Genomic DNA, 27,039 nt, shown 5'->3' with positions numbered 1-27,039 from the left:
GTGAGCAGAAAGACACAGTCAAGTACAGAGGATGAGAGAGGATGAAGAGAGAAAAGAAATGTTGGGAAGGGGTGAGGGAAGAAAGGAGAGAGAAAGAGGGGATGGGAAACAGATGAAATGAGAGGAGAGGATGACAGATTAACAGACAGGCTATGACTGGCACGTGACTGGAGAGTTCCATTCGCCGAGCGTACATGTGCTGCAACAATGAAGCGTCCACTATAGTCAACTGGCTACACCAGACATTCTAGCGACGCGCACATTGAAAAAAAAATGAGACCAGTCTTTTAAAACGATTTATTTTACGCTCTGCGAAACGGAATGCTTTAATTGCACACCTTGTGTAGCCCAGCTTTAAGAGAAGCACAGAGAGAAAAAATGGGGGAAAGATTTAGACTCCAGATTGAGTGATGATAAGGAGACGTGGAAGTGACGTGCTACATACTGGATCAAAGTGCCTGTTGAGATCGGCCAGAGTTGTGAGAGGGACGAGGACAGAGAATCGTCTGAAGTTGTTGAGAAGCCAGGCCAAGCTGTTGTTGGAAATGCATCCAGAATCTGTTGAAGCAAAAATATATAAAGTTTGGTTATATCTCTAGAATAAATTGTAAATACAATTTCATGTACAGCAACAATATCTAAAAATTTGTATCTATAAAATACACAATGAAGGAAAATGAAACATTAGTGTAGAAACATCCGTTCTGACCTGATGTGTCTCTGGACAGGAAGGGCAAGATGAAGAACGTGAGGACATCCTCGGCCTGCTCCTCTGTCATGTCATCAAAATGATGACTCAGCTCACCCACACTGGAGAAGAAGTCACAAAACATTCAAATAGTCATATAATAACACAATAATTACACATTCGTACATATGTGATATACATATACAACAGCATAGTATTTCATTTCATTTTCAGATATACACAGAAGAAGTGTTAAATAACTACATCCTATACAGGATTTCCCATATAATATCATGTCATATCATGTGCTGAGTTGCTCTCAGTTGTATCATATTGTGTTCTATCAAATTGTGTCATATTGTCTCATATCATAATGTATTGTACTATATTGTATTTCATGACAGTGTCTGATTTCTTACATTACAATTTTGAACACAATGTGTATCAATACTTCACATCATACATACATGTACTGGTAAGTTTCACAGGTGAGGTTCTTGCTGCTGACACATTGCAGAAGGTCTCCAGAGGCGAAGGGTAAAAATGGCCGCAGACGGTCACCAAACAGTGAGGAGATGAAATCGATGTCTTGCCACTGCATGTCACTGAGCGACTCCAGACGGAGCTCTCCAAGGACATCCAGGACATCAGTCACAGATGGACCCATGATCCTCAGAGACTGTCAGGAGCAGGAACAAAAACAAAATAATGTTTAAAAAGAAATTCCAAATACCAAATTCCAAAAACTGCACAGGCAAAGCAAGGTAGCCATGGTGCCTCCTGACAGTGGATTGGTCTGGGTTCGAAACCCACACCCATTATCTGCTAAAATATCACTGTCACTTTACATCACAGAGATGTAAAAAGTATCTCTCTAACAAACGTGTCACTAAAGATTCCCATTACCATATTGGAGGCCATGTGTGAGAACATGATGAGAGCTTCGTCCAGAACTGCAGAGGTCTTGGTGAGGAGCAGCTTCCAGGTCCCCTTGGAGTAAGTCCTGTTGCTGGACAGCTGGCAGATCAGGAGCTGGGCCAGGTGCTCTGCAGTGAGTCCTGACATCTGTAGGCGAAGAACCAATTACCCAACGCTTAGAGTTCAAGATCTTTTTATGTAAAATTTGTAGGTTAACTTTTAATGTAAACTTTTATTTTCACTAGAAGCGCTGGACAAATTCAAAGAGGACACATACAAAGAAATAAGACATGAATGAGTTAAAATAGCACCTCACCTCAGAGCATGCATACTCTGACACGCTGTATTGGCAGGGTACTTGTCCCATATCCAAGAGATGCTGCAACTCAGAGCTATGAAACCACAAACATGTTCCAGGTCATGAGGTGTGAAGCAGTGGGCACAGGGGCGGTTCTAGGGGCGGGGCCACAGGGGCCCGGGCCCCATCTGAAATCTCATTGGCCCCTGACTGGCCCCTGTACCGTCAATCATCAATAAGTGTCAAACTTGTTGAGAACGACGATCATAGATGCAATTCCATTCCCAAACAACTGGTGGCAGTAATGCACCTATGAAGCTTGAAAGCTAAAGCACACAGTGAACTGTAAAGGAAAGAATACATTTGGCCAGAGCCCGTTTACGGAGAGCCGGATCACTCCCTATTAACTCCATTGTACCTGCAATATGTTGCAGTTCCGCCAGGGGCGATCACGAATAAGTGCAAAAACAATGGGGGTCTATGGAGCTAGACGGCTAAATTTGTCTCTTTCACCTGGTTGTCGTTGAGAAATTGAAGATTTGATTGTGGTTTCTGCAAGCTCAATATGGATTATAGGTCAAAAGTTGAATGAACGAGTAGTCACGTCCTTTCGATTTCTTACAGGTTGGGTCGTTGTTGCCCACAACACACTAGCTTTCTGCTAATGAATGATGTCATTGACACATTTGAAAGGCTTTTTAGAACAAATAAGTGACTCAAAAAATATAATACTCAGCGGTTTGTATTTTCTCTGCCCCCTCTTTTGACTGCAACATTCGAATTTCTGGGCAAAAAATTATATCCCGAGAAAAGTGGATTTGAGGGGTACAGCGCCATAGGCCTCCATTCATTCTGCACTTATTCGTGAGCGCCCTTATGTGGAACCAGAAAAGGAACTGCAACCAGTTCAGAAACCGGAAGTTTCCCGAGAGTGGCGGTTCTTTGGCTAACCAGAAATGTCTCTGCTAATGTGAAGAAACGATACATTTGGCTAACGGAAGTATCAGCTAACGTGAAAAACCGATACATTTGGCTAACGAAAGTATCAGCAGAGAATGTCTAATAAGGGGAGAACCGCCACTCTCGGGAAACTTCCGGTTTCTGAACTGGTTGCAGTTCCTGTTCTGGTTCCACATGAGGGCGCTCACGAATAAGTGCAGAATCAATGGAGGTCTATGGAGCTGTACCCCTCAAATCCACTTTTCTCGGGATATAATTTTTTGGCCAGAAATTGGAATGTTGCATGCGAAAGAGGGGGCGGAGAAAATATACACCGCTGAGTATTATATTTTTTGAGTCACTTATTTGTTTTAAAAAGCCTTTCAAATGCGTCAATGACGTCATTCATTAGCAGAAAGCTAGTGAGTTGTGGGCAACAACGACCCAACCTGTAAGAAATCGAAAGGACGTAAGTACTCGTTCATTCAACTTTTGACCTATAATCCATATTGATCTTGCAGAAACCACAATCCAATCTTCGATTTTTCAACGACAACCAGGTGAAAGAGACACATTTAGCCGTCTAGCTCCATAGACCCCCATTGTTTTTGCACTTATTCGTGATCGCCCCTAGCGGAACTGCAGCAGATTGCAGGTACAATGGAGTTAATAGGGAGTGATCCGGCTCTCCGTAAACGGGCTCTGGTATCAGCTAGAGTTCTAACGTGAAGAAACGATGGCAGCGTTTCATCCTCCACAGAAGTTTCTTGGTGAGTCACAAATCTCTATGTTGGTTATCATCATTATGTGAAAGGGACGTTTATTTGTTGCTGTCACAATATGTTAAGTTTGTCAATTAAATTATGAAGCAGCAGTAAGCTTGCAGTGAACTGTTAACTGACTTATTAATTAGTAGTATTTAGTATTTAGTTTGTTAGATTCTTATATTATCTTCTACTGACTTTATTGTACAGTGGAGTTTAGTTATATGTTTATACTTATACTAATGTTTACCATTTCTGTTGTAAGTGCATGTTGTGTGTTATGTCTGTACGCTACTGAGACCCTTGAATTTCCCCTTGAGGATCGATCAATAAAGTATCTATCTATCTATCTATCTAGTCAGTGAACTGTTAACATTAACTTAACGTTAGGTTACTTAAGTTGAGGTTTGATTGTTATTCATTGTTAGCATGCTGATAGATTTTATGTATGGAAAGGTAATGTATGAAGTGTTTGAAATGGTGTTATATGAAATGCAGAGAAATGGACATCCTGTTTGTTTGGGGTCCGAAATTAATAATGTTACATGTGCTAGTGCGCCTTACCAAATGTAAATAACGTTCGATTTTTTTTGCTTGAGGAAAACGTTTGGCAGCTGCTAACATGAACACGAGAATACATGCCTATAGCTAACGCTACGTTTTTGTAGAGTTAATGTGAGCTATCATTGCAAAGTTATTTACCACTATTCTGAGTTTATTTGATTCATTGGCTTCGCATGAATTCTGTCTCAAAGTGTTAGGACAAGGAGAGTTCCATTGAGATAAATTGGTTAAATATTAACTGGTTTTACAGTTGCCAGACGACATGCTGAATACAAGCATGGATTTTGTGACACGCATTTGTGTTTCACCTACAGACTGGGATGGCGCAGGAGCTGGTGACTTCAACCCACAGTCTTCAGAACCACCAGTCACCAAGCATAGCTGCTCCTAATGGTATGGTGCTATTTCCTATAGACCTCTCCAGAATAAGTCCCGCCTCCTAACTTCCGTATCCATCCAACTTCCGGGCGTGGATTATCTATGGGAAATAACATGGCGTTTTGAAAGTCAAACTCTGTAGGTGACAAAGTAGAAAAAGCTGCTGGGCAGATTGGCCTACACACTTCTGCAATCTAGTTTCCACTGGATTTTTTGATTTTCGGTGCCGTTTAAGTAGTATAGTCTATAGTATACTACTTAAACGGCACCGACAATCAAAAAATCCAGTGGAAACTAGATGGCAGAAGTGTGTAGGCCAATCTGCCCACCAGCTTTTTCAACTTCGCTACCTACAGATGTTTTACCGGTATGATATTTCGAAACGCCATGTTATTTCCCATAGACAATCCACGCCCGGAAGTTGGATGGATACGGAAGTTACGGAGGCGGGACTTATTCTGGAGAGGTCAATTGCCACTACACTGAGCATATTTTGTCATTCATTTTAGAAACGCCAGGTTGACAGTGGGTTATGAAAGTTATTAATAATAATTAAGTTGCTCAAACTTCATTTTCTTCTCTCCAGACATTTTCTAGAGCAGATGGTTCTGTGCAACCTCTCCTAAACTGGTATTCCGCTAGCCTAGAAATCTAGACGCGCCCCTGCTGCCAGGGCTAGTCTAGCAACTCTCCGTTGGCTTGTGAGCTCCAGAAATCGAAACTCAATCAGGCCAATGAAATCGTGTAAATGATTGATGGCAGAGTTGCAACGGTTTGGCTTGAATTCCCTGCTACTTGAAAACAAATAAGATGGATGTTGCTGTTGGCGAACAGTGTGACACGAGTTAAGCTTTTATTAAGTTGGCAAACGTTTGAACTAGCCAACTAGCTCCGCTGGTGGGAAACGCATGGGACTCATAGCGCTGCCGCTGTCCTATTGCGTGCAGAGGGAATTTGAAAGACAACTGATTATCCCGCCCCTCGGACTGAGCACTGCGAACGGTGAGTGCCAAGACCCTACATTTTAATGTGGGTCTGGCTCGTCAGGCTAGTATTCCGCAAGATGCAGCACGGAAATAGGAAGAGGCCACTCAATGAATTCTGATACAAAGACTTCAAATGGTAGGAATATTCCATCTTTAGTGTTTTGCTACCCCTTCCGTAATTTTTTTGCTTTCAAATGACCCATCGTCAGTCTTCAAATCAGAATCAGGCTTTTCTAACTGGAAGCAAGACGGTGGCTTCAAAGACCATTCCAAATCAGACCATTGTAAAAATAATTGTTGAAAAAATTGTGTAAATATGATGTAGTTGTTGCTCACATGCTGTGTGTGTGTGTGTGTGTGTGTGTTTGTTTTAATGTACGCAAACTGGCAGTGAAAGTGGTTTCTCTTATCAACAAAAGGGGAAAAGAGACAAAAGAGTTAAAGTAAACTTGTTTAATTGAACGAAAAATGTGTGTATGATTTCTGTTTAAACTATCAATGTATTTCCACTGAAGTGTCTATTATATTTTAGTTGTATATTGTGTTTTCAATGCACATTATAAATAAATGGGAAAATTGTTAAGAATTGTATTGGCTTTTTTTGTTTTTTAGCATTTAGCATTCAAGTATTTGAACAAGGTAAGACTGGTGAAATGTATGCACCTTACTGCTGTGGTGTAGTCTAGTTAGCTGTAGTGGGTATACTGTGATCAACCCCAAATATTAATACCTATCCTTGTCTGTTTTAAGTGGGTATACTGAGATGGTGCTTTTTAAGTGGGTATACCAGAGACTTTCTAATGAGGAGACACAGCACTCAAAAAACCTTTCATAGAAATGCATGGGGCTAGTTTGTAACGGCCGTTGTCTACACATATCCCACCCCTTCCTCGGCAAAACGTCGACATGTGAATAGATTGAGCCAATCATGTGGTGTGATGTGAATACATTGAGCCAATCATATAGTGTGTTGTGAAGACATCGTGCCAATCATATGTTGTGAACTCGCCGCTGGAGCAAGATTGGTGTCGTGAAGCCTTGCGCACGCACATTTCTGCCGAATAGGATGCCCAAAGAGTGCCCAAAAAGCGTTGCAATATGGCCGCCGAGTGGAGGGACTTGCCTAAAAGGACTTTGGGTATACTGCGTATAGTCCTGCATATCACGTAGACTACGTGCCTCTGCCCTACTGAACAAGGGATTTTCTGTGTATGGATGTTGACCGGTTCTTGGCCCCTTTGTGGCCCCTGTCTCAGAAAAATCCTAGAACCGCCACTGAGTGGGCAAAACAAACCAGTTTAAGAAAGAGTTTGCGATCCTAATCCACTGCACTTTTTGTAACGTACATAATGTAAGTTTTAAGCAGAATAGGGCGTAATCTGCTTTTGATTTCACTTGTTTATCAGACGTCAGAATACTTAGGATTCGTTTTGAACTACGTTTGTATGAGTGGTAGGTTGTGGCGTAAAATAACTTAATTGTAGGCTTAGCTGTTAGTTTGTTCAGTTGAACATATCTAACAGCTGCCCCCCCCCCTTCTATTTCTGTTAGGTGCCGCTTCACTCTGCTACTGGATGGTGGAGGATCAGGGTGGTCTATGCTATAGGCTACTAAATGGATGGCAGGAAAGCACAGCACACGTGAATTTCTAAATGAAGAAGAGTGAATAAATGCACTTGCTTTTCAAACTGATAACAAGTTGTCAATGGTTATTTATGCAAGCTTGTGTAGCCTAAACCAGACATACCTCGGACTAGTCAAATTTATCCTGGCTGTAGATAAAGCAGGATATGAATTTTCCAATATTTTCCCAGATTAATAGTGTTTTACTGAGGTTTAATATCAATTAAAATCCCGTTGATCTGTAGGCTAGTTAGAATTTCAATGTTGCTTCAATATTAACGAAGGGTGCAAAAGTGATGTAGAATCAATGTTGCAGTGCGACGGTGATTCAATGATTTAACATTGACAAAGTTTATTTAACATAGATTCAATGACTAATTGTTATCTGGGTGCAGAATGAGCAGACATCAACACCAACTGAAAGCCCCGTTTTGCAGGTAGCCTATTGCATTGCATACAATTAGGCTTTCTCTGAACTACATTTTCCAAAGGTCAGCTTTCGTGCTTGTGTCACAACTTCAGAACGGCTTGACGTACGTGCTTCAAATTTGATGTGAACATTTGTATGGACTCAATGATTGAAGTCAAATGTGAAAGTCAAACCCACCTTGATAGTGATATCTCAAGAACGCCTGACACACAAAGTTTTTTGGTACAAGGGTTTGTATGATCTCAAAGATTAAGTGATTCAATGTTTTTTTTTCAGGAATCTTCCCACCAACATTAAGCCAGCAGCTTTCCATCCACTATTGTAATTCCTCTGGCATTGCTTTTCTAGTTACAAACTCTGATGTACCTATGCTGCCCTAACTCTGTAAATTGTGTATACATTGTGGAAATATGCAATGTTCTAGGCATTAGATTAAGAAGAAATACAGAAAAAGTGGTTGTGCAAACCTGTTTGTCCTGTAGCAAATTTCAGTCTCTGCAAAGATCACAGGAAAGTATTATGTACATTCCAACATTCTGGGGTATAAAAAGATAGAGATAATATGTACTGCATGAGATAATATGTACTGCACATTGACTTTGCCTGAGGATGAACTTACCATTTACCCTTGTGAAAGGACACTAGAGTGGAAAAGAAAGAGACACAGTCAGTATATCTGATTATATATCTATATATCATTATAGATCGTCAATTTAACATAGCCGGGCATACAAAACACATAGCAACACTTACTGAAGGTGGCCGTGGAAGTATGCAACCTGTTCAGACAAAAAACAGACAAGAACGTTATAGGCTACAGTATAAATACATCATATGTAGATATCAGCAATATATTGCATATAAAGTAATGAACCTTGTGGTGAGTTCCCTCTAAGTTGATCAACGGTTGTGTAGATGATATGCTCTAATTCAAGAGGTACATATGACAGACCCAGGTACAGGTTCTCTGATCTGGGGGGAGAAAGTAAGAATTGGTTACTGATTACTGTAACTATTTATACTATTGATAATAGCAAAAAGTGCATCAGCATTAAACTTTTTAAACATGTTTAAATCACCAGCATGAATAATTTTATTGACAGTGAATAAGATCTGAACCACACTTACACTGACTGAAGGGTGAGACACGGTATCTTGTTCTGTGAAGAAATAAGATGTCAAAATAAAATCAGTATTTAAAAACATGTCTGCTGACGTTATTGTGATATAGTGATTTCTTTTTAAAAGCATTAGTTAAGACATTTCCAAATTTGTTGAAATGGTTTGACATCTAAAGATAAATATTGTCTATGTAGCATTTTACCTGTTGTGCAATCCTGACTAGATGTTGCAGGACCTCGGGCATCTGTGTCTGCTGGGGAGGCTGCAGGAGGTGGTTGAAGACGACCCTGATGACCTCCTGTTTGGGGGGAAGGCCAGCGAGAGGCAGGAGGATCAGCTCCGCCTTCTGCTGGGGAGAGAGCAGCTCCAGGACGGCCAGCTGGGGACAAACAGGGGGGACAGAGAGAGTTTACAATCCATGTCAATGTTTTGCTCTGAAGAGTTGGTTTGTATTGATTTCCATAAGTTTTTGTTGACACCTTAGTTTGGCTAACAACTATGATTACCTTTCATCTATCTTCATGAAATGTAAAAGCAGGAACAACTGAATAACATCTTGCTTCGTATTAACCAAATCTTAACAATACAGCCAATTGTGGTGGATGTTTCATTACATAAGGGGGGCGAGATAGACATGTATAGCAGCCCTTGATGAGAGTCAAAGCATGTGGTATTCACATGTACAGATTCACAGTAGAAATAAGGGTTTCCTATGTGATTACAATACATCACTTACTGGATTGAAGTACTTATTGGCATCAAGTAGACTTTTGAGTGGGACAAGGCCAGAGAATTGCCCATAGTTGTTGAGAAGCCACTCCATGCTATTGTTGGAGATACATCCTGGATCTAGGAGAGACAACACAAGCACATAGAATCAGTTAAAACATGTATATCAAAGATCTTAAAAGCCGTCCACACCAAGAATGACCACTATGACGACAACGGCAAAAAAAAGTATCTTCCTAGCTAATATGAATGACGACATCCACACATAAACTATAACAATAACGACATGAAGAACTATATCGTCGGGGATCACTTTTAGAGTGATTTTGAGAACGATAAAAAGCTGACAGCAAATCCATCACATTTTAACCATCACAAACGAAGAGAGACCTTCCTTATCATCTTATGGTCCGTGTGGAAACTTCATTATAGTTATAGCTATCTTTATAGTTATTATTCCTGGTGTGAACGGCCCATTACAGCGGGGCAAGATAGCTCTGCAATTTGTGCTGTATGTAAATATCACATATACATCAAATGATGCAGACATATATTCATGCAGACAATAAAGTCTATATGTATGCATATAAAAATATAGATTATTGCATTAAGAGATCACAAACATATTTCAGGAACCCATGTCTTAATTCTGACCTGATGTGTTTCTGGACAGGAAGGGCAAAATGAAGAACTTGAGAACGTTCTTGGCCTGCTCCTCTGTCATGTGATCAAACTGATAACTCAGCTCACCCACACTGGAGAAGAAACAGTTACAGTGAGAAACAGTGAATTAATTATAAAATAGCATAATAATTACATATGTCATATCATATGTAATAGTACTGCATGCCATCATACTATACTGAGTCATACTCCATCATATCTTATCCTAAATAAGCTATGAGTAAAGGTGGGGGTGCCTTCGGCCGAACCACAGTCGTTGTATATCTTAAGTGCCATATTGCAAATGTGAACAGTTACACATACAACTAATCAAGTAAAAAGACACCATATTATGTTTTCTATCATTCATTTTGATGTGTGTTTTTGTTCATTCATCCCCCGCTCCCAAAAATGGTTCCAAATATCAATCTTGGCACCTACTGTTACCAAGCAACGGAAATGTCAATCTGTAGCCAAATTGAGAGGCTGCACGTACACAGTAATTTGCCTTCTCACTTCTTGTCCTGTTACATTCTCATCTGATCATTCAACCTACTCCATTTACTCAATTTACTCCCTTACATTTTATGTTTATTCATTTAGCAGACACTTTCATCCAAAGTCACTTACATACGTCAATTATATTACCTTAAAAAAGGCAAAAAGGCAGAAGAAAACTACTAAACATTATGGCTTTGCACCTCTTGTGCTTGGGCCACAGCAGTGGAAGTGGGGAATTGAACCCACGACCTTTCAGGCTAGTGCACTACCCTACCACCGCCCATTCTCACTCAGTTAACTGTTACAAAATGTGACATTGTGAAATTACTGCTCTTTCACTTTGGAACATACATGTACTGGTAGGTTTCACAGGTGAGGTTCTTCCTGCTGACACAGTGCAGAAGTTCTCCGGAGGCGAAGGGTAAGAACGGCCGCAGACGGTCACCAAACAGTGAGGAGATGAAGTCGATGTCTTCCCACTGCATGTCACTGAGCAGCTCCAGACGGAGCTCTCCAAGAACATCCAGGACATCAGTCACAGATGGACCCATCACCCACAGAGACTGTCAGAGTAAAAACAATAAAAGCAATGCTTAAACCAGAAACCCTAATACTCAGTAAAACTGTAAGAAACTTGTAACAAAACACCCCCATTACCATGTTGGAGGCCATGCTGGAGAACATGGCGAGAGCTTCATCCAGAACTGAAGATGTCTTGGTGAGGAGCAGCTTCCAGGTCTCCCTGGAGTAAGTCATGTTGCTGGGCAGCTTGCACATCAGAACCTGGGCCAGGTGCTGCGCAGTGAATCCTGTTAGCTGTAGGTACAGACACATAAGCAACACAGAGTTTAAAATCGTTACACTTTTGGAGCATTTTTATTCTCCTTATGTCTCATGTAGTATTTATTATGTAAGGGATAATGTATAGAACACCGGTCATTATCGGAAAATAAGTCCTGACAGGGCGAACAGGACCCCAACGCGCCAGCAGAGGGGTCTTGTTTCGTCCTGAAGGGACTTATTTTCCGATAATGACTGGCGTTGTATTATCCCGCTTATTACACGGCTATTTTCCAAAACGGAAAAATAAACTCCACACGACATGACTCTTTACATTTATTTATTACCGTTCCATCGTGGCTTTTGCAGAAACAAATAGTTCGCACAACACGCTGAACTTGAATCAAACATTCTTTAGAACACAGCTGATCAACCGTCTGCTTTCACTTTTGAATGAGGTTCCATTGCAAGAAGTAACCGGACTACTTGCGGAGTGATATGAAAGACGTGAATTAGAAGCACAAAACCCATTTTCCTTGACAGCGGTCTGTTATACTTAGCAATAGTCTGTTATTAAGGAATAGCAGACCACCGAACATTGGGAAGGCTTATTCAAGTGAATGGAGCATTCTGCATCATTATGAAGAGCCGTGTTAGAAGTGCTTACACTGCATATTGTGTCTTGCATGTTGTGTTGTGTCTGCATTGAGTATTATCTTTTGCATGTTGTGTTGTGTCTGCATTGAGTATTATCTCTTGCATGTGTCAGTATTCTTTGCAAATCATTTGCCGAAGCGAATGATGTCCATGGTACATCATTCTATGAATGTGACCAAAGAAATGCTTGTTTACGTCAAAGTTACCCAGGACACCTTTATCCCGTCTCACCTCTGAACAGGCATACTGCTCCAGACTGACATTACAGGGGACCAGGCCAGCTGCCAGTTGAGACTGCAGGACATTGCTGTTGACAAGACAAAATATGATCAGCTGGTTTCCACTCCTTCATAGGTTTCTATTCCGTCTGTTCAACTTTTCTTTTTATTTTACATATGACATGAATTTAACTTACCTGTTAACACCTTCACAAATTCTGGTTTCTATACAAAAAAAAAGAAGTATCCAAATTAAGTATCCACATTAACAGCCTTTTCTCAAAATGGTAGTGGACAAAACGTGGCAATACTGAAACTTACCATTAACTGGTGTTGTAGGACACTAAATATGAAGCGAAACAAAAGTCAAATGTAAACATTTTGTAAACACAATTATTTTTACCGTTAAAATTGACATGACAATATCTGTATATAAATGTTGTTTAGAGTCAGACTTGCTCTTAAAAGAATACTATCTCACCTGAGCAGGCAGAGGAACAGCACAATCTGCTCGAGAAAGAAAAGAGTTCATGAGGATGTGAACATGAATATTTGGAAAATGTCTACCTGCTTGTGTGTGTGTGTGTGTGTGTGTGTGTGTGTGTGTGTGTGTGTGTGTGTGTGTGTGTGTACGTGCTACTCACCTAGTGGACTGAGCTGGAGCAGCTTTTCCACAGCTCCTCTGATGATGGGCTCCAGAACTCCTGGTACTGATGTCACAGACTCACTCAGCCTTGGGATTCTACACAGCATCGCACATCGAGGGATAGGAAGAACAAAAACAAACAAACAAAAATGCTAAATGCATAAACATAGACACAAAAATAGAAATACCACATCACAGTATGACAAAATAATGGGAGCCAACATGAGGAAAACTACTTGCAAATTTTTGACAAAAACAAAAAGTGTGTGAGGAATACCACATCACAGGATGACAAGATAATTGGGACAATTGCATTTTTTTGAGGTATTAAACATACCTAATTGTATGGTAAGACAATGCAGATACCAAATCACATGGAATAAAACTCAAAAGTACAGTCTGTTTTTATCAATAAAATCTATCTGTAAGCCTGGTCAGCCTCGGCCTTAAGGTACATCAGGGAATATTGATTGGACTTACATTGCCTGGTAGAACTCACAAGGTGCTTCATGCTAGGAAAGTTAGAAGTAAGAGAAGTGTGTTAAGCAAGAGTCTTTGAAGGGGACTGGACCGAGTATGAGTAACTGTTTGGCAATACCTAATAGTTTCTAATATGAATTCCTAGCTTTTGTAATGAATCTCCTTTTACCTGTGTGGCAAGGATGATGGTGAGACCAAGAACTTCTGGAAGATTCCTCTCCACAGGTGATTCCAGCAGGTGATCCAGCACTCTGCTGACGACCTCATCTTTCCCTTGGGCATGAGGGAGAGGCAGAACCATCAACTCAGCCATCTGCTTTGCACTGAGAAGATCCAACACCTCCAGCTGCAGAAAGAGAGAGAGAGAGAGAGAGAGATAGAAAGAGAGGGGAGGAAAGGAGAGAAAGAGGGAGAGAGAGAAAGAGAGATAGATGGAGAGGAAGAGAGAGAGAGAGGGAGGGAGAGACAAAGAGAGAGAAGGAGGGGGACAGGGGACAAGGAGAGAGACACAATTAAGCAAAGGACACAAGGCACTACAGTACAAATGATGTGATTGACTGATTAGTCATTGATTGGTAAAACAATCTGTCACATACTGGATCAAAGTCCTGGTTGCGATCAAATAGACTTTCGAGAGGAACAAGGACAGAGAATCGTCCGTAGTTATCTGTAAGCCATTCCATGCTGTTGTTGGAGAAGCATCCAGAGTCTGCAAATGTGCAAATGTACAAATTTGATTATACTTACACTCTTAAAACGAATGGGTTAGAAACAACACAAACTCTATGCACAAATGCACAAATAGGCTGACACCAGACATAATTTCACTGCATTTCTTACTTCCAGTAACTATATGCATGTGACAATAAACTTCCTTGTATCCTTGTATCCTTGTAACTAGTTATTAGTTTTAAGACTGTACAATAGACTACAAATAGAACCAGTGAGAATAATTTGTAAGTACACTTACAATCTGAATACAGTAATTTCCCACATGTAAGACACATTGTGCATAAAATGCAGAACAGTGATTAAAGCAAAAAGAAGTAGCAATATATTGTATTGAATTTATTATAATAATGTATTGTATGTATATTAACCACAGCTTATTATAAAACATTAAGTACTTAAAAAAAATTCTGATGCAAAAGTTGTTATGCCACTAGCATCATGACACTTTTGCTTTTAAAATACTCACAGGGATATAAAGCCTAAGTCACTCATAGCGAAGATAGAGAAACTGTTTCATGTGAGACTAAATGTACACTCAGAAACAAAGTCGATCAGATCAGAGAATGAAGAAAAGAAATGTATTCCCACCCCTGTGTGTACTGTAGCTCATAGCTGAAGAAATTCCTTGGTTTATAGGTGGGAATATACTGTATTGCCAGTGTAGTGTAACAGAACATAGATGACAAAGTAGTGATCTTTTTTGGACCCATGTCTTAATTCTGACCTGATGTGTTTCTGGACAGGAAGGGCAAAATGAAGAACGTGAGGACATCCTCGGCCTGCTCCTCTGTCATGTCATCAAAATGATGACTCAGCTCACCCACACTGGAGAAGAAGTCACAAAACATTCAAATAGTCATATAATAACATAATAATTACACATTTGTACATATGTGATATACATATACAACAGCATAGTATTTCATTTCATTTTCAGATATACACAGAAGAAGTCTTAAATACCTACATCCTATATAGGATTTCCCATATAATATCATGTCATATCATGTGCTGAGTTGCTCTCAGTTGTATCATATTGTGTTCTATCAAATTGTGTCATATTGTCTCATATCATAATATATTGTACTATAATGTATTTCATGACAGTGTCTGATTTCTTACATTACAATTTTGAACAAAATGTGTATCAATACTTTACATCATACATACATGTACTGGTAAGTTTCACAGGTGAGGTTCTTGCTGCTGACACATTCCAGAAAGTCTCCAGAGGCGAAGGGCAAGAACGGCCGCAGACGGTCACCAAACAGTGAGGAGATGAAGTCGATGTCTTGCCACTGCATGTCACTGAGCAGCTCCAGACGGAGCTCTCCAAGAACATCCAGGACATCAGTCACAGATGGACCCATGATCCTCAGAGACTGTCAGGAGCAGGAACAAAAACAAAAGAATGTTTAAAAAGAAATTCCAAATACCAAATTCGAAAAAATTGCACAGGCAAAGCAAGGCAGCCGTGGCGACTCCTGACAGTGGATTGGTCTGGTTTCGAAACCCACACCCATTATCTGCTAAAATATCACTGTCACTTTACGTCACAGAGATGTAAAAAGTATCTCTCTAACAAACGTGTCACAAAAGATCCCCATTACCATATTGGAGGCCATGTGTGAGAACATGATGAGAGCTTCGTCCAGAACTGTAGAGGTCTTGGTGAGGAGCAGCTTCCAGGTCCCCTTGGAGTAAGTCCTGTTGCTGGACAGCTGGCAGACCAGGAGCTGGGCCAGGTGCTCTGCAGTGAGTCCTGACAGCTATAGGCGAAGAACCAATTACCCAACGCTTAGAGATCAAGATCTTTTTCTGTAAACTTTTTAGGTTAACTTTTAATGTAAACTTTTATTTTCATTAGAAGCGCTGGACAAATTCAAAGAGGACACATACAAAGAGATGAGACATGAATGAGTTAAAATAGCACCTCACCTCAGAGCATGCATACTCTGACACGCTGTATTGGCAGGGTACTTGTCCCATATCCAAGAGATGCTGCAACTCAGAGCTATGAAACCACAAACATGTTCCAGGTCATGAGGTGTGAAGCAGTGGGCAAAACAAACCAGTTTAAAACAGAGTTTGCAATCCTAATCCACCGCTTCACTCTGCTACTGGATGGTGGAGGATCAGGGAGGTCTATGCTATAGGCTACTAAATGGAAAGCAGGAAAGCACAGCACACATGAATTTCTAAATGAAGAAGAGTGAATAAATGCACTTGCTTTTCAAACTGATAACAAGTTGTCAATGTTTATTTATGCAAGCTTGTGTAGCCTAAACCAGACATACCTACAGTAGGCCTAGTCAAATTTATCCTGGCTGTAGATGAATTTTCCAATATCTTGCCAGATTAATAGTGGTGTAGAAACAATGTTGCAGTGCGACGGTGATTCAATGATTTAACATTGACAAAGTTTATTTAACATAGATTCAATGACTAATTGTTATCTGGGCGCAGAAGGAGCAGACATCAACACCAACTGAAAGCCCCGTTTTGCAGGTAGCCTATAGCATTGCATACAATTAGGCTTTCTCTGAACTACATTTTCCAAAGGCCAGGTTTCGTGCTTGTGTCACAACTTCAGAACAGCTTGACGTATATGCTTCAAATTTGGTGTGAACATTTGTATGGACTCAATGATGAAGTCAAATGTCAAGGTCAAACCCACCTTGAGTGTGATATCTCAAGAACGCCTGACACACAACGTTTTTTGGTCCAAGGGTTTGTATGATCTCAAAGATTGAGTGATTTTTTTCAGGAATCTCCCCACCAACATTAAGCCAGCAGCTTTCCATCCACTATTGTAATTCCTCTGGCATTGTATTTCTAGTTACATTCCTAATTCCCATTGGCCTTCCTGACATATGAGCTCGTAATTAAATTGGTAAATAAATTAATAGCTATGTCAAACAAACTCTGATGTTCCTACGCTGCCCTGGCTCTGTAAATTGGGCAGAAGTATACATTGTAGAAATATACAATGTTCTAGTCATTAGGGCAAGAAGAAATACAGAAAAAGTGGTTGTGCAAACCTGTTTGTCCTGTAGCAAATGTCAGTCTCTGCAAAGATCACAGGAAAGTATTATGTACATTCTAACATTCTGGGGTATAAAAAGACATAGATAATATGTACTGCATGTGATTAAATTGACTTTGCCTGAGGATGAACTTACCATTTACCCTTGTGAAAGGACACTAGAGTGGAAAAGAAAGAGACACAGTCAGTATATCTGATTATATATCTATATATCATTATAGATCGTCAATTTAACATAGCCGGGCATACAAAACACATAGCAACACTTACTGAAGGTGGCCGTGGAAGTATGCAACCTGTTCAGACAAAAAACAGACAAGAACGTTATAGGCTACAGTATAAATACATTATATGTAGATATCAGCAATATATTGCATATAAAGTAATGAACCTTGTGGTGAGTTCCCTCTAAGTTGATCAACGGTTGTGTAGATGATATGCTCTAATTCAGGAGGTACATATGACAGACCCAGGTACAGGTTCTCTGATCTGGGGGGGAGAAAGTTAGAATTGGTTACTGATTACTGTAACTATTTATACTATTGATAATAGCAAAAAGTGCATCAGCATTAAACTTTTTAAACATGTTTAAATCACCAGCATGAATAATTTTATTGACAGTGAATAAGATCTGAACCGCACTTACACTGACTGAAGGGTGAGACACGGTATCTTGTTCTGTGAAGAAATAAGATGTCAAAATGAAATCAGTATTTAAAAACATGTCTGCTGACGTTATTGTGATATAGTGATTTCTTTTTAAAAGCATTAGTTAAGACATTTCCAAATTTGTTGAAATGGTTTGACATCTAAAGATAAATATTGTCTATGTAGCATTTTACCTGTTGTGCAATCCTGACTAGATGTTGCAGGACCTCGGGCATCTGTGTCTGCTGGGGAGGCTGCAGGAGGTGGTTGAAGACGACCCTGATGACCTCCTGTTTGGGGGGAAGGCCAGAGAGAGGCAGGAGGATCAGCTCCGCCTTCTGCTGAGGAGAGAGCAGCTCCAGGACGGCCAGCTGGGGACAAACAGGGGGGACAGAGAGAGTTTACAATCCATGTCAATGTTTTGCTCTGAAGAGTTGGTTTGTATTGATTTCCATAAGTTTTTGTTGACACCTTAGTTTGGCTAACAACTATGATTACCTTTCATCTATCTTCATGAAATGTAAAAGCAGGAAGCACTGAATAACATCTTGCTTCTTATTAACCAAATCTTAACAATACAGCCAATTGTGGTGGATGTTTCATTACATAAGGGGGGCGAGATAGACATGTATAGCAGCCCTTGATGAGAGTCAAAGCATGTGGTATTCACATGTACAGATTCACAGTAGAAATAAGGGTTTCCTATGTGATTACAATACATCACTTACTGGATTGAAGTACTTATTGGCATCAAGTAGACTTTTGAGTGGGACAAGGCCAGAGAATTGCCCATAGTTGTTGAGAAGCCACTCCATGCTATTGTTGGAGATACATCCTGGATCTAGGAGAGACAACACAAGTACATAGAATCAGTTAAAAAAATGTATATCAAAGATCTTAAAAGCCGTCCACACCAAGAATGACCACTATGACGTATCTTCCTAGCTAATATGAATATAATATGACGACATCCACACATAAACTATAAAAATAACGACATGAAGAACTATATCGTCGGGGATCACTTTTAGAGCGATTTTGAGAACGATAAAAAGCTGACAGCAAATCCATCAAATTTTAACCATCACATCATCAACACGAAGAGAGACCTTCCTTATCATCTTATGGTCCGTGTGGAAACTTCATTATAGTTATAGCTATCTTTATAGTTATTATTCCTGGTTACAGCGGGGCAAGATAGCTCTGCAATTTGTGCTGTATGTAAATATCACATATACATCAAATGATGCAGACATATATTCATGCAGACAATAAAGTCTATATGTATGCATATAAAAATATAGATTATTGCATTAAGAGATCACAAACATATTTCAGCAACCCATATCTTAATTCTGACCTGATGTGTTTCTGGACAGGAAGGGCAAAATGAAGAACTTGAGAACGTTCTTGGCCTGCTCCTCTGTCATGTGATCAAACTGATAACTCAGCTCACCCACACTGGAGAAGAAACAGTTACAGTGAGAAACAGTGAATTAATTATAAAATAGCATAATAATTACATATGTCATATCATATGTAATAGTACTGCATGCCATCATACTATACTGAGTCATACTCCATCATATCTTATCCTAAATAAGCTATGAGTAAAGGTGGGGGTGCCTTCGGCCGAACCACAGTCGTTGTATATCTTAAGTGCCATATTGCAAATGTACAACAGTTACACATACAACTAATCAAGTAAAAAGACACCATATTGTGTTTTCTATCATTCATTTTGATGTGTGTTTTTGTTCATTCATCCCCCGCTTCCAAAAATGGTTCCAAATATTAATTACTACTGTTACCAAGCAACGGAAATGTCAATCTGTAGCCAAATTGAGAGGCTGCACGTACACAGTAATTTGCCTTCTCACTTCTTGTCCTGTTACATTCTCATCTGATCATTCAACCTACTCCATTTACTCAATTTACTCCCTTAAATTTTATGTTTATTCATTTAGCAGACACTTTCATCCAAAGTCACTTACATACGTCAATTATATTACCTTAAAAAAGGCAAAAAGGCAGAAGAAAACTACTAAACATTATGGCTTTGCACCTCTTGTGCTTGGGCCCTAACAAAGGGCCATTGGCACAGCAGTGGAAGTGGGGAATTGAACCCACAACCTTTCAGGCTAGTGCACTGCCCTACCACCGCCCATTCTCACTCAGTTAACTGTTACAAAATGTGACATTGTGAAATTACTGCTCTTTCGCTTTGGAACATACATGTACTGGTAGGTTTCACAGGTGAGGTTCTTCCTGCTGACACAGTGCAGAAGTTCTCCGGAGGCGAAGGGTAAGAACGGCCGCAGACGGTCACCAAACAGTGAGGAGATGAAGTCGATGTCTTCCCACTGCATGTCACTGAGCAGCTCCAGACGGAGCTCTCCAAGAACATCCAGGACATCAGTCACAGATGGACCCATCACCCACAGAGACTGTCAGAGTAAAAACAATAAAAGCAATGCTTAAACCAGAAACCCTAATACTCAGTAAAACTGTAAGAAACTTGTAACAAAACACCCCCATTACCATGTTGGAGGCCATGCTGGAGAACATGGCGAGAGCTTCATCCAGAACTGCAGATGTCTTGGTGAGGAGCAGCTTCCAGGTCTCCCTGGAGTAAGTCATGTTGCTGGGCAGCTTGCACATCAGAACCTGGGCCAGGTGCTGCGCAGTGAATCCTGTTAGCTGTAGGTACAGACACATAAGCAACACAGAGTTTAAAATCGTTACACTTTTGGAGCATTTTTATTCTCCTTATGTCTCATGTAGTATTTATTATGTAAGGGATAATGTATAGAACACCGGTCATTATCGGAAAATAAGTCCCGACAGGGCGAACAGGACCCCAACGCGCCAGCAGAGGGGTCTTGTTTTCGTCCTGAAGGGACTTATTTTCCGATAATGACTGGCGTTGTATTATCCCGCTAATTACACGGCTATTTTCCAAAACGAAAAAATAAACTCCACACAACATAACTCTTTACATTTATTTATTACCGTTCCACCGTGGCTTTTGCAGAAACAAATAGTTCGCACAACACGCTGAACTTGAATCAAACATTCTTTAGAACACAGCTGATCAACCGTCTGCTTTCACTTTTGAATGAGGTTCCATTGCAAGAAGTAACCGGACTACTTGCGGAGTGATATGAAAGACGTGAATTAGAAGCACAAAACCCATTTTCCTTGACAGCGGTCTGTTATACTTAGCAATAGTCTGTTATTAAGGAATAGCAGACCACCGAACATTGGGAAGGCTTATTCAAGTGAAAGGAGCATTCTGCATCATTATGAAGAGCCGTGTTAGAAGTGCTTATACTGCATATTGTGTCTTGAATGTTTTGTTGTGTCTTCATTGAGTATTATCTCTTGCATGTGTCAGTATTCTTTGCAAATCATTTGCCGAAGCGTTTTTTTACTTAATTATTTTAATTCATGTCCATGGTGCATCATTCTATGAATGTGACCAAAGAGATGATTGTTTACATCAAAGTTACACAGGACACCTTTATCCCGTCTCACCTCTAAACAGGCATACTGCTCCAGACTGACTTTACAGGGGACCAGGCCAGCTGCCAGTTGAGACTGCAGGACAGTGCTGTTGACACGACAAAATATGATCAGCTGGTTTCCACTCCTTCATAGGTTTCTATTCCGTTACTTTTCTTATTATTTTACGTAAGACATGAATTGAACTTACCTGTCAACACCTTCACAAATTCTGGTTTCTATACAAAAAAAGAAGTATCCAAATTAGTTTAAGAGCCTTTTCTCAAAATGTTAGTGGACAAAACATGGCAATACTGAACTTACCATTAACTGGTGTTGTAGGACACTAAACATGAAGCGAAACAAAAGTCATGTGTAAACATTTTGTAAACACAATTTTTACCGTTAAAATTGACATCAAAATATCTGTATATAAATGTTGTTTAGAGTCAGACTTGCTCTTAAAAGAATACTATCTCACCTGAGCAGGCAGAGGAACAGGGACATCACAGTCTGATCCAAAAAGAAAAGAGTTGATGAAGATGTGAACATGAATCTTTTAAAAATCTCTCTCTCTCTCTCTCTCTCTCTCTCTCTCTCTCTCTGTGTGTGTGTGTGTGTGTGTGAGTGAGTGAGTGTGTGTGTGTGTGTGTGTGTGTGTGTGTGTGTGTGTGTGTGTGTGTGTGTGTGTGTGTGCCACTCACCTAGTGGACTGAGCTGGAGCAGCTTTTCCACAGCTCCTCTGATGATGGGCTCCAGAACTCCTGGTACTGATGTCACAGACTCACTCAGCCTTGGGATTCTACACATCATCGCACATCGAAGGATAGGAAGAACAAACAAACAAAAATGATAAATTCATAAACATAGACAAAAAAATAGAAATACCACATCACAGTATGACAAAATAATGGGAGCAAACATGAGGAAAGACCACTTGCAAATTTTTGACAAAAACAAAAAGTGTGTGAGGAATACCACATCACAGGATGACAAGATAATTGGGACAATTGCATTTTTTGTGATACTACACATATAGCTACTAAATCATACTGTAAGACATATAAATACCAAATCATATAGTATGACACACAACAGACTAATCTGTGTTTATAAAGTGAAATGTGTACAATGGGAACGTTGGACTGACTCACATTGCCTGGTAGAACTCGCAAGGTACGTCAGCCTAGGAGAGTGACAGAGAAGGGTGTTACGCGAGAGTTACTGTTTGGCAATAGCTAATAGTTTATAACATAGTTTTTTTAAGTACTTAAAAAAAATGGGAGATAATTATACTAAGAAATGTGTGCAAAGTTGATTAGTGAAATTATTTGAATGTAATGGCAAACATTTAAGTCAGTATAGGCTATACCTATATAAATTCCTAGATTTTGTAATGGAAATGTCTTTTACCTGTGTGGCAAGGATGATGGTGAGACCAAGAACCGCCGGAAGATTCCTCTCCACAGGTGATTCCAGCAGGTGATCCAGCACTCTGCTGACGACCTCATCTTTCCCTTGGGCATGAGGGAGAGGCAGAACCATCAACTCAGCCATCTGCTTTGGACTGAGAAGATCCAACACTTCCAGCTGTAGATAGAGAGAGAGAGAGAGAGAGGATGAAGAGGGAGAAAGAGGGAGAGAGAGAAAGATAGAGAGAGGGAGAGAGAGAGGGGGGGAGGCAGGGGACAAGGAGAGAGACACAATTAAGCAAAGGACACAAGGCACCACAGTACAAATGAACAGTGATTGACTGATTAGTCATTGATTGGTAAAACAATCTGTCACATACTGGATCAAAGTCCTGGTTGCGATCAAATAGACTTTCGAGAGGAACAAGGACAGAGAATCGTCCATAGTTATCTGTAAGCCATTCCATGCTGTTGTTGGAGAAGCATCCAGAGTCTGCAAATGTACAGGTAAAATTTGAATATACTTACAACAGGAAACTAATAGAACCAGAATAGAAAACTCTTATTTTGGACCCATGTCTTAATTCTGACCTGATGTGTTTCTGGACAGGAAGGGCAAGATGAAGAACGTGAGGACATCCTCGGCCTGCTCCTCTGTCATGTCATCAAAATGATGACTCAGCTCACCCACACTGGAGAAGAAATCACAAAACATTCAAATAGTCATATAACTAGATGTACCGCAGAGCGGTACAAAATATGACCGCCGCCCAGTCCAGCACATTTTTTCCACAAAAAGAAATCACGCTGAAAGGCCTATATGATTCTAACTGTCTCACTAAATTGCATTATCCACACTCAATTCTCACTGGTATCTGCTAGACAACAAGTACCAAAACATGATTAGTTCATAGATTTCACATGTAAAATTCATTTTATACAACCCCACCTCCATCTTGCCTGTTTATAATTCTGAGAAATTCTTGATTGTTTGTGTTATGTTTATGTTATGTGTGTGTGTGTGTGTGTGTGTGTGTGTGTGTGAGTGTGTGTGTGTGTGTGTGTGTGTGGGTGTGCGTGCGTGCTTGTGTTTGTGCCTGCGTATGTGCCTGTGCATGCAAGCGTACATATGTCTACTGTGTGAGTATGTGTCAAATGTATGATTACTGTGAATGTATGTGTGTGTGTGTGTGTATCTGTTTGTGCACATGTGTGCACATGAAATGGGTTAACATGACCCCTGGAGGCAAACATACGGAAAAAAATGGTCATCCTAGGCCCTACAGTTCTCAAGATATTCACAGAGAACTGTGTCTGCCCTACCCTCCTTTCGGGGGGTCCAGTCCAGCGGGGGGGCTACAGATCAAAACAAAAAATGACGGTTCCATGCTATCCATGTGGGGGTACATGCCCACCAAGTTTCGTGTACCCCGGTCTTTCAGTGTCCCGGGAATCCTTGTTGGTGTACGTCACTAAATGTACACATAAATTATTTTATTGTAAGGCCCCCCATGAACGAAAGTACACAAAACTTGGCATGCATTCGGAGGGTGTCATAGTGATCCTACACTTTTAATGTTGTGCAGTTTTGACCTTGTCAGCCAGAGATATTGTGATGAAAACACCTAATTTTTTGCTTTTTAATTTTTAACTAGGTGGTGCTATACATGAAATAAGTGGTAATGGGATGGGTTGACATGCCCCCTTAAGACCAACATACATAAAAAAGATGGACCTCCTAGGCCCTACGGTTCTCGAGATATTCACAGAAAACTGTCTCCGGCCACCTACAGGCCAGTTGGTGTATAGTAACATAAACTAATTTATTGTGTGGCCCCCCATGAACGGAATTCCACAAAACTTGGCGTGCATACAGAGGGTGTCATAATGATCATACACTTCCAATTTCGTGCAGTTTTGACTATGTTAGGTCACAGATACCTTCAATTACAACACCTCATTTTTACTTTTTTGTGTTTAACTAGGTGGCGCTATACATGAAATGAGTGGTTATGGAATGGGTTGACATGGCCCCTTGAGATCAACATACAAAAAAAAAAAGGTCCTCCTAAACCCCACGGTTTTCGAGATATTCACAGAAAACTGTGTCTGCCCTACCCTCCTTTCGGGTGTCCAGTCAAGCGGGGGGGTTACAGATCAAAACGAAAAACAATGGTTCCATGCTATCCATGTGGGGTTACATGCCCACCAAGTTTCGTGTACCCCGGTCTTTCAGTGTCCCGGGACTCATTGACGGAAATTTGGGCATGCGAAAAAAAAAAAAAAAAAATATGACTAAACCTATATGACCGCCGCTTCGCTGCACGGCGGTCATAATAACATAATAATTACACATTTGTACATATGTGATATACATATACAACAGCATAGTATTTCATTTCATTTTCAGATATACACAGAAGAAGTGTTCAATACCTACATCCTATATAGGATTTCCCATATAATATCATATCATGTGCTGAGTTGCTCTCAGTTGCTCTCAATGTATTGTACTATATTGTATTTCATGACAGTGTGTGATTTCTTACATTACAATTTTGAACACAATGTGTATCAATACTTTACATCATACATACATATACTGGTAAGTTTCACAGGTGAGGTTCTTGCTGCTGACACATTGCAGAAGGTCTCCAGAGGCGAAGGGTAAAAATGGCCGCAGACTGTCACCAAACAGTGAGGAGATGAAATCGATGTCTTGCCACTGCATGTCACTGAGCGACTCCAGACGGAGCTCCCCAAGAATATCCAGGAAATGAGTCACAGATGGACCCATGATCCTCAGAGACTGTCAGGAGCAGGAACAAAAATAAAATAATGTTTAAAAAGAAATTCCAAATACCAAATTCCAAAAACTGCACAGGCAAAGCAAGGCAGCCATGGTGCCTCCTGACAGTGGATTGGTCTGGGTTCGAAACCCACACCCATTATCTGCTAAATATCACTGTCACTTTACGTCACAGAGATGTAAAAAGTATCTCTCTAACAAACGTGTCACTAAAGATCCCCATTACCATATTGGAGGCCATGTGTGAGAACATGATGAGAGCTTCGTCCAGAACTGCAGAGGTCTTGGTGAGGAGCAGCTTCCAGGTCCCCTTGGAGTAAGTCCTGTTGCTGGACAGCTGGCAGACCAGGAGCTGGGCCAGGTGCTCTGCAGTGAGTCCTGACAGCTGTAGGCGAAGAACCAATTACCCAACGCTTAGAGATCTTTTTCTGTCAAATTTGTAGGTTAACTTTTAATGTAAACTTTTATTTTCATTAGAAGCGCTGGACAAATTCAAAGAGGACACATACAAAGAGATAAGACATGAATGAGTTAAAATAGCACCTCACCTCAGAGCATGCATACTCTGACACGCTGTATTGGCAGGGTACTTGTCCCATATCCAAGAGATGCTGCAACTCAGAGCTATGAAACCACAAACATGTTCCAGGTCATGAGGTGTGAAGCAGTGGGCATAACAAACCAGTTTAAAACAGAGTTTGCGATCCTAATCCACTGCACTTTTTGTAACGTACTGTACATAATGTAAGTTTTAAACAGAATAGGGCGTAATCTGCTTTTGATTTCACTTGTTCATCAGACGTCAGAATATTTGTCAGGTTATTCTGTTAAAATAATCAGAAGAAAATCGAATTGCAAACTTTGTGCATTGTAGGCTACTGCAACGTGAGTTGAGTGTATCATTATAGTGGATGGAATCCACTATCTTGAAATCTCCTGGCTTCTTCTTATTATAACCTTTTCAAAAATTAATGCGGCTCTTTTAAAAGTTTATACTTTTTGAGAAATAGGGGATTAAAAATGTTTGAAAATTTATTTTTCTCATTTAGAATGGTCGTAATATAATCAGGTGCGGGTCCACCTGCATACAATCTGGCGCTCCCTAAACTAGTCCTACACATCCTGTAATTAATCGCTTTTGAACCACCACACTGCTTTCACACTGCTCAATTCTCATCAAGAAAGTTTCCATTCTTGGTGTCTGCTTCGTCCAACAAACTACGACGAAATTGACGTTTTCCTACCACACCCAATGTAAATTACAATTAATCTGTGTTTTTTATTCGAATGGAGTATGTGAAGTCTATTTTTAACGACTCGGCTAGACAAGTAGGCTAAGCAAGCAAGCCGGCGTTACCCGTCATCGATAAGCAACTAACTCGTAGCTGCTACGTTTAGCTAGACCTCGGAAATATTTCTAGGTTCGCGGTTGTGTGCAGTGGCGGTGGTAGTGTTAGCAGCTAAGTAATGATAAACTTTACAGTCAAATTGTCAGCCTCCTTTC

General features: G+C 40.3%; 1 protein-coding gene across 1 annotated transcript in view; it reads right to left on the bottom strand.

The window, feature by feature from the left end:
* Nucleotides 1-27,039, bottom strand: part of LOC143118580 (uncharacterized) — a 123,833-nt gene that overhangs the window by 52,209 nt on the left and 44,585 nt on the right. Inside the window, exons 45-93 of the mRNA XM_076279614.1 lie at nt 26,084-26,159; nt 25,762-25,920; nt 25,324-25,535; nt 23,318-23,418; nt 23,107-23,219; nt 22,728-22,904; nt 22,469-22,500; nt 22,019-22,116; nt 21,796-21,827; nt 21,639-21,660; nt 21,526-21,553; nt 21,348-21,423; nt 20,352-20,510; nt 20,046-20,257; nt 19,171-19,271; nt 18,539-18,651; nt 18,005-18,181; nt 17,809-17,840; nt 17,554-17,651; nt 17,433-17,458; nt 17,299-17,320; nt 17,158-17,185; nt 16,055-16,130; nt 15,727-15,885; nt 15,287-15,498; nt 14,841-14,941; nt 13,981-14,093; nt 13,554-13,730; nt 13,385-13,416; nt 12,903-13,000; nt 12,740-12,765; nt 12,580-12,601; nt 12,456-12,483; nt 12,272-12,347; nt 11,261-11,419; nt 10,955-11,166; nt 10,094-10,194; nt 9,447-9,559; nt 8,913-9,089; nt 8,717-8,748; nt 8,463-8,560; nt 8,342-8,367; nt 8,208-8,229; nt 8,056-8,083; nt 1,923-1,998; nt 1,595-1,753; nt 1,156-1,367; nt 710-810; nt 446-558 (exon numbers count right to left, since the gene is read on the bottom strand). Of these exons, the coding sequence (XP_076135729.1) occupies nt 446-558; nt 710-810; nt 1,156-1,367; nt 1,595-1,753; nt 1,923-1,998; nt 8,056-8,083; nt 8,208-8,229; nt 8,342-8,367; nt 8,463-8,560; nt 8,717-8,748; nt 8,913-9,089; nt 9,447-9,559; nt 10,094-10,194; nt 10,955-11,166; nt 11,261-11,419; nt 12,272-12,347; nt 12,456-12,483; nt 12,580-12,601; nt 12,740-12,765; nt 12,903-13,000; nt 13,385-13,416; nt 13,554-13,730; nt 13,981-14,093; nt 14,841-14,941; nt 15,287-15,498; nt 15,727-15,885; nt 16,055-16,130; nt 17,158-17,185; nt 17,299-17,320; nt 17,433-17,458; nt 17,554-17,651; nt 17,809-17,840; nt 18,005-18,181; nt 18,539-18,651; nt 19,171-19,271; nt 20,046-20,257; nt 20,352-20,510; nt 21,348-21,423; nt 21,526-21,553; nt 21,639-21,660; nt 21,796-21,827; nt 22,019-22,116; nt 22,469-22,500; nt 22,728-22,904; nt 23,107-23,219; nt 23,318-23,418; nt 25,324-25,535; nt 25,762-25,920; nt 26,084-26,159 (4,843 nt within the window). The remainder of the gene's footprint in view (nt 1-445; nt 559-709; nt 811-1,155; nt 1,368-1,594; nt 1,754-1,922; nt 1,999-8,055; nt 8,084-8,207; nt 8,230-8,341; nt 8,368-8,462; nt 8,561-8,716; nt 8,749-8,912; nt 9,090-9,446; nt 9,560-10,093; nt 10,195-10,954; nt 11,167-11,260; nt 11,420-12,271; nt 12,348-12,455; nt 12,484-12,579; nt 12,602-12,739; nt 12,766-12,902; nt 13,001-13,384; nt 13,417-13,553; nt 13,731-13,980; nt 14,094-14,840; nt 14,942-15,286; nt 15,499-15,726; nt 15,886-16,054; nt 16,131-17,157; nt 17,186-17,298; nt 17,321-17,432; nt 17,459-17,553; nt 17,652-17,808; nt 17,841-18,004; nt 18,182-18,538; nt 18,652-19,170; nt 19,272-20,045; nt 20,258-20,351; nt 20,511-21,347; nt 21,424-21,525; nt 21,554-21,638; nt 21,661-21,795; nt 21,828-22,018; nt 22,117-22,468; nt 22,501-22,727; nt 22,905-23,106; nt 23,220-23,317; nt 23,419-25,323; nt 25,536-25,761; nt 25,921-26,083; nt 26,160-27,039) is intronic.

The sequence above is a fragment of the Alosa pseudoharengus genome, unplaced genomic scaffold, assembly GCF_046254945.1.
Source record: "Alosa pseudoharengus isolate Yale_2024_CS ecotype anadromous, Long Island Sound unplaced genomic scaffold, YU_APseudo_1.1 YU_APseudo_1.1_scf_1, whole genome shotgun sequence".
Taxonomy (NCBI): Eukaryota; Metazoa; Chordata; class Actinopteri; order Clupeiformes; family Clupeidae; genus Alosa; species Alosa pseudoharengus.
The sequence above is the reverse complement of the archived record's forward strand: the minus strand, read 5'-3'. Positions and strand labels throughout refer to the sequence as shown.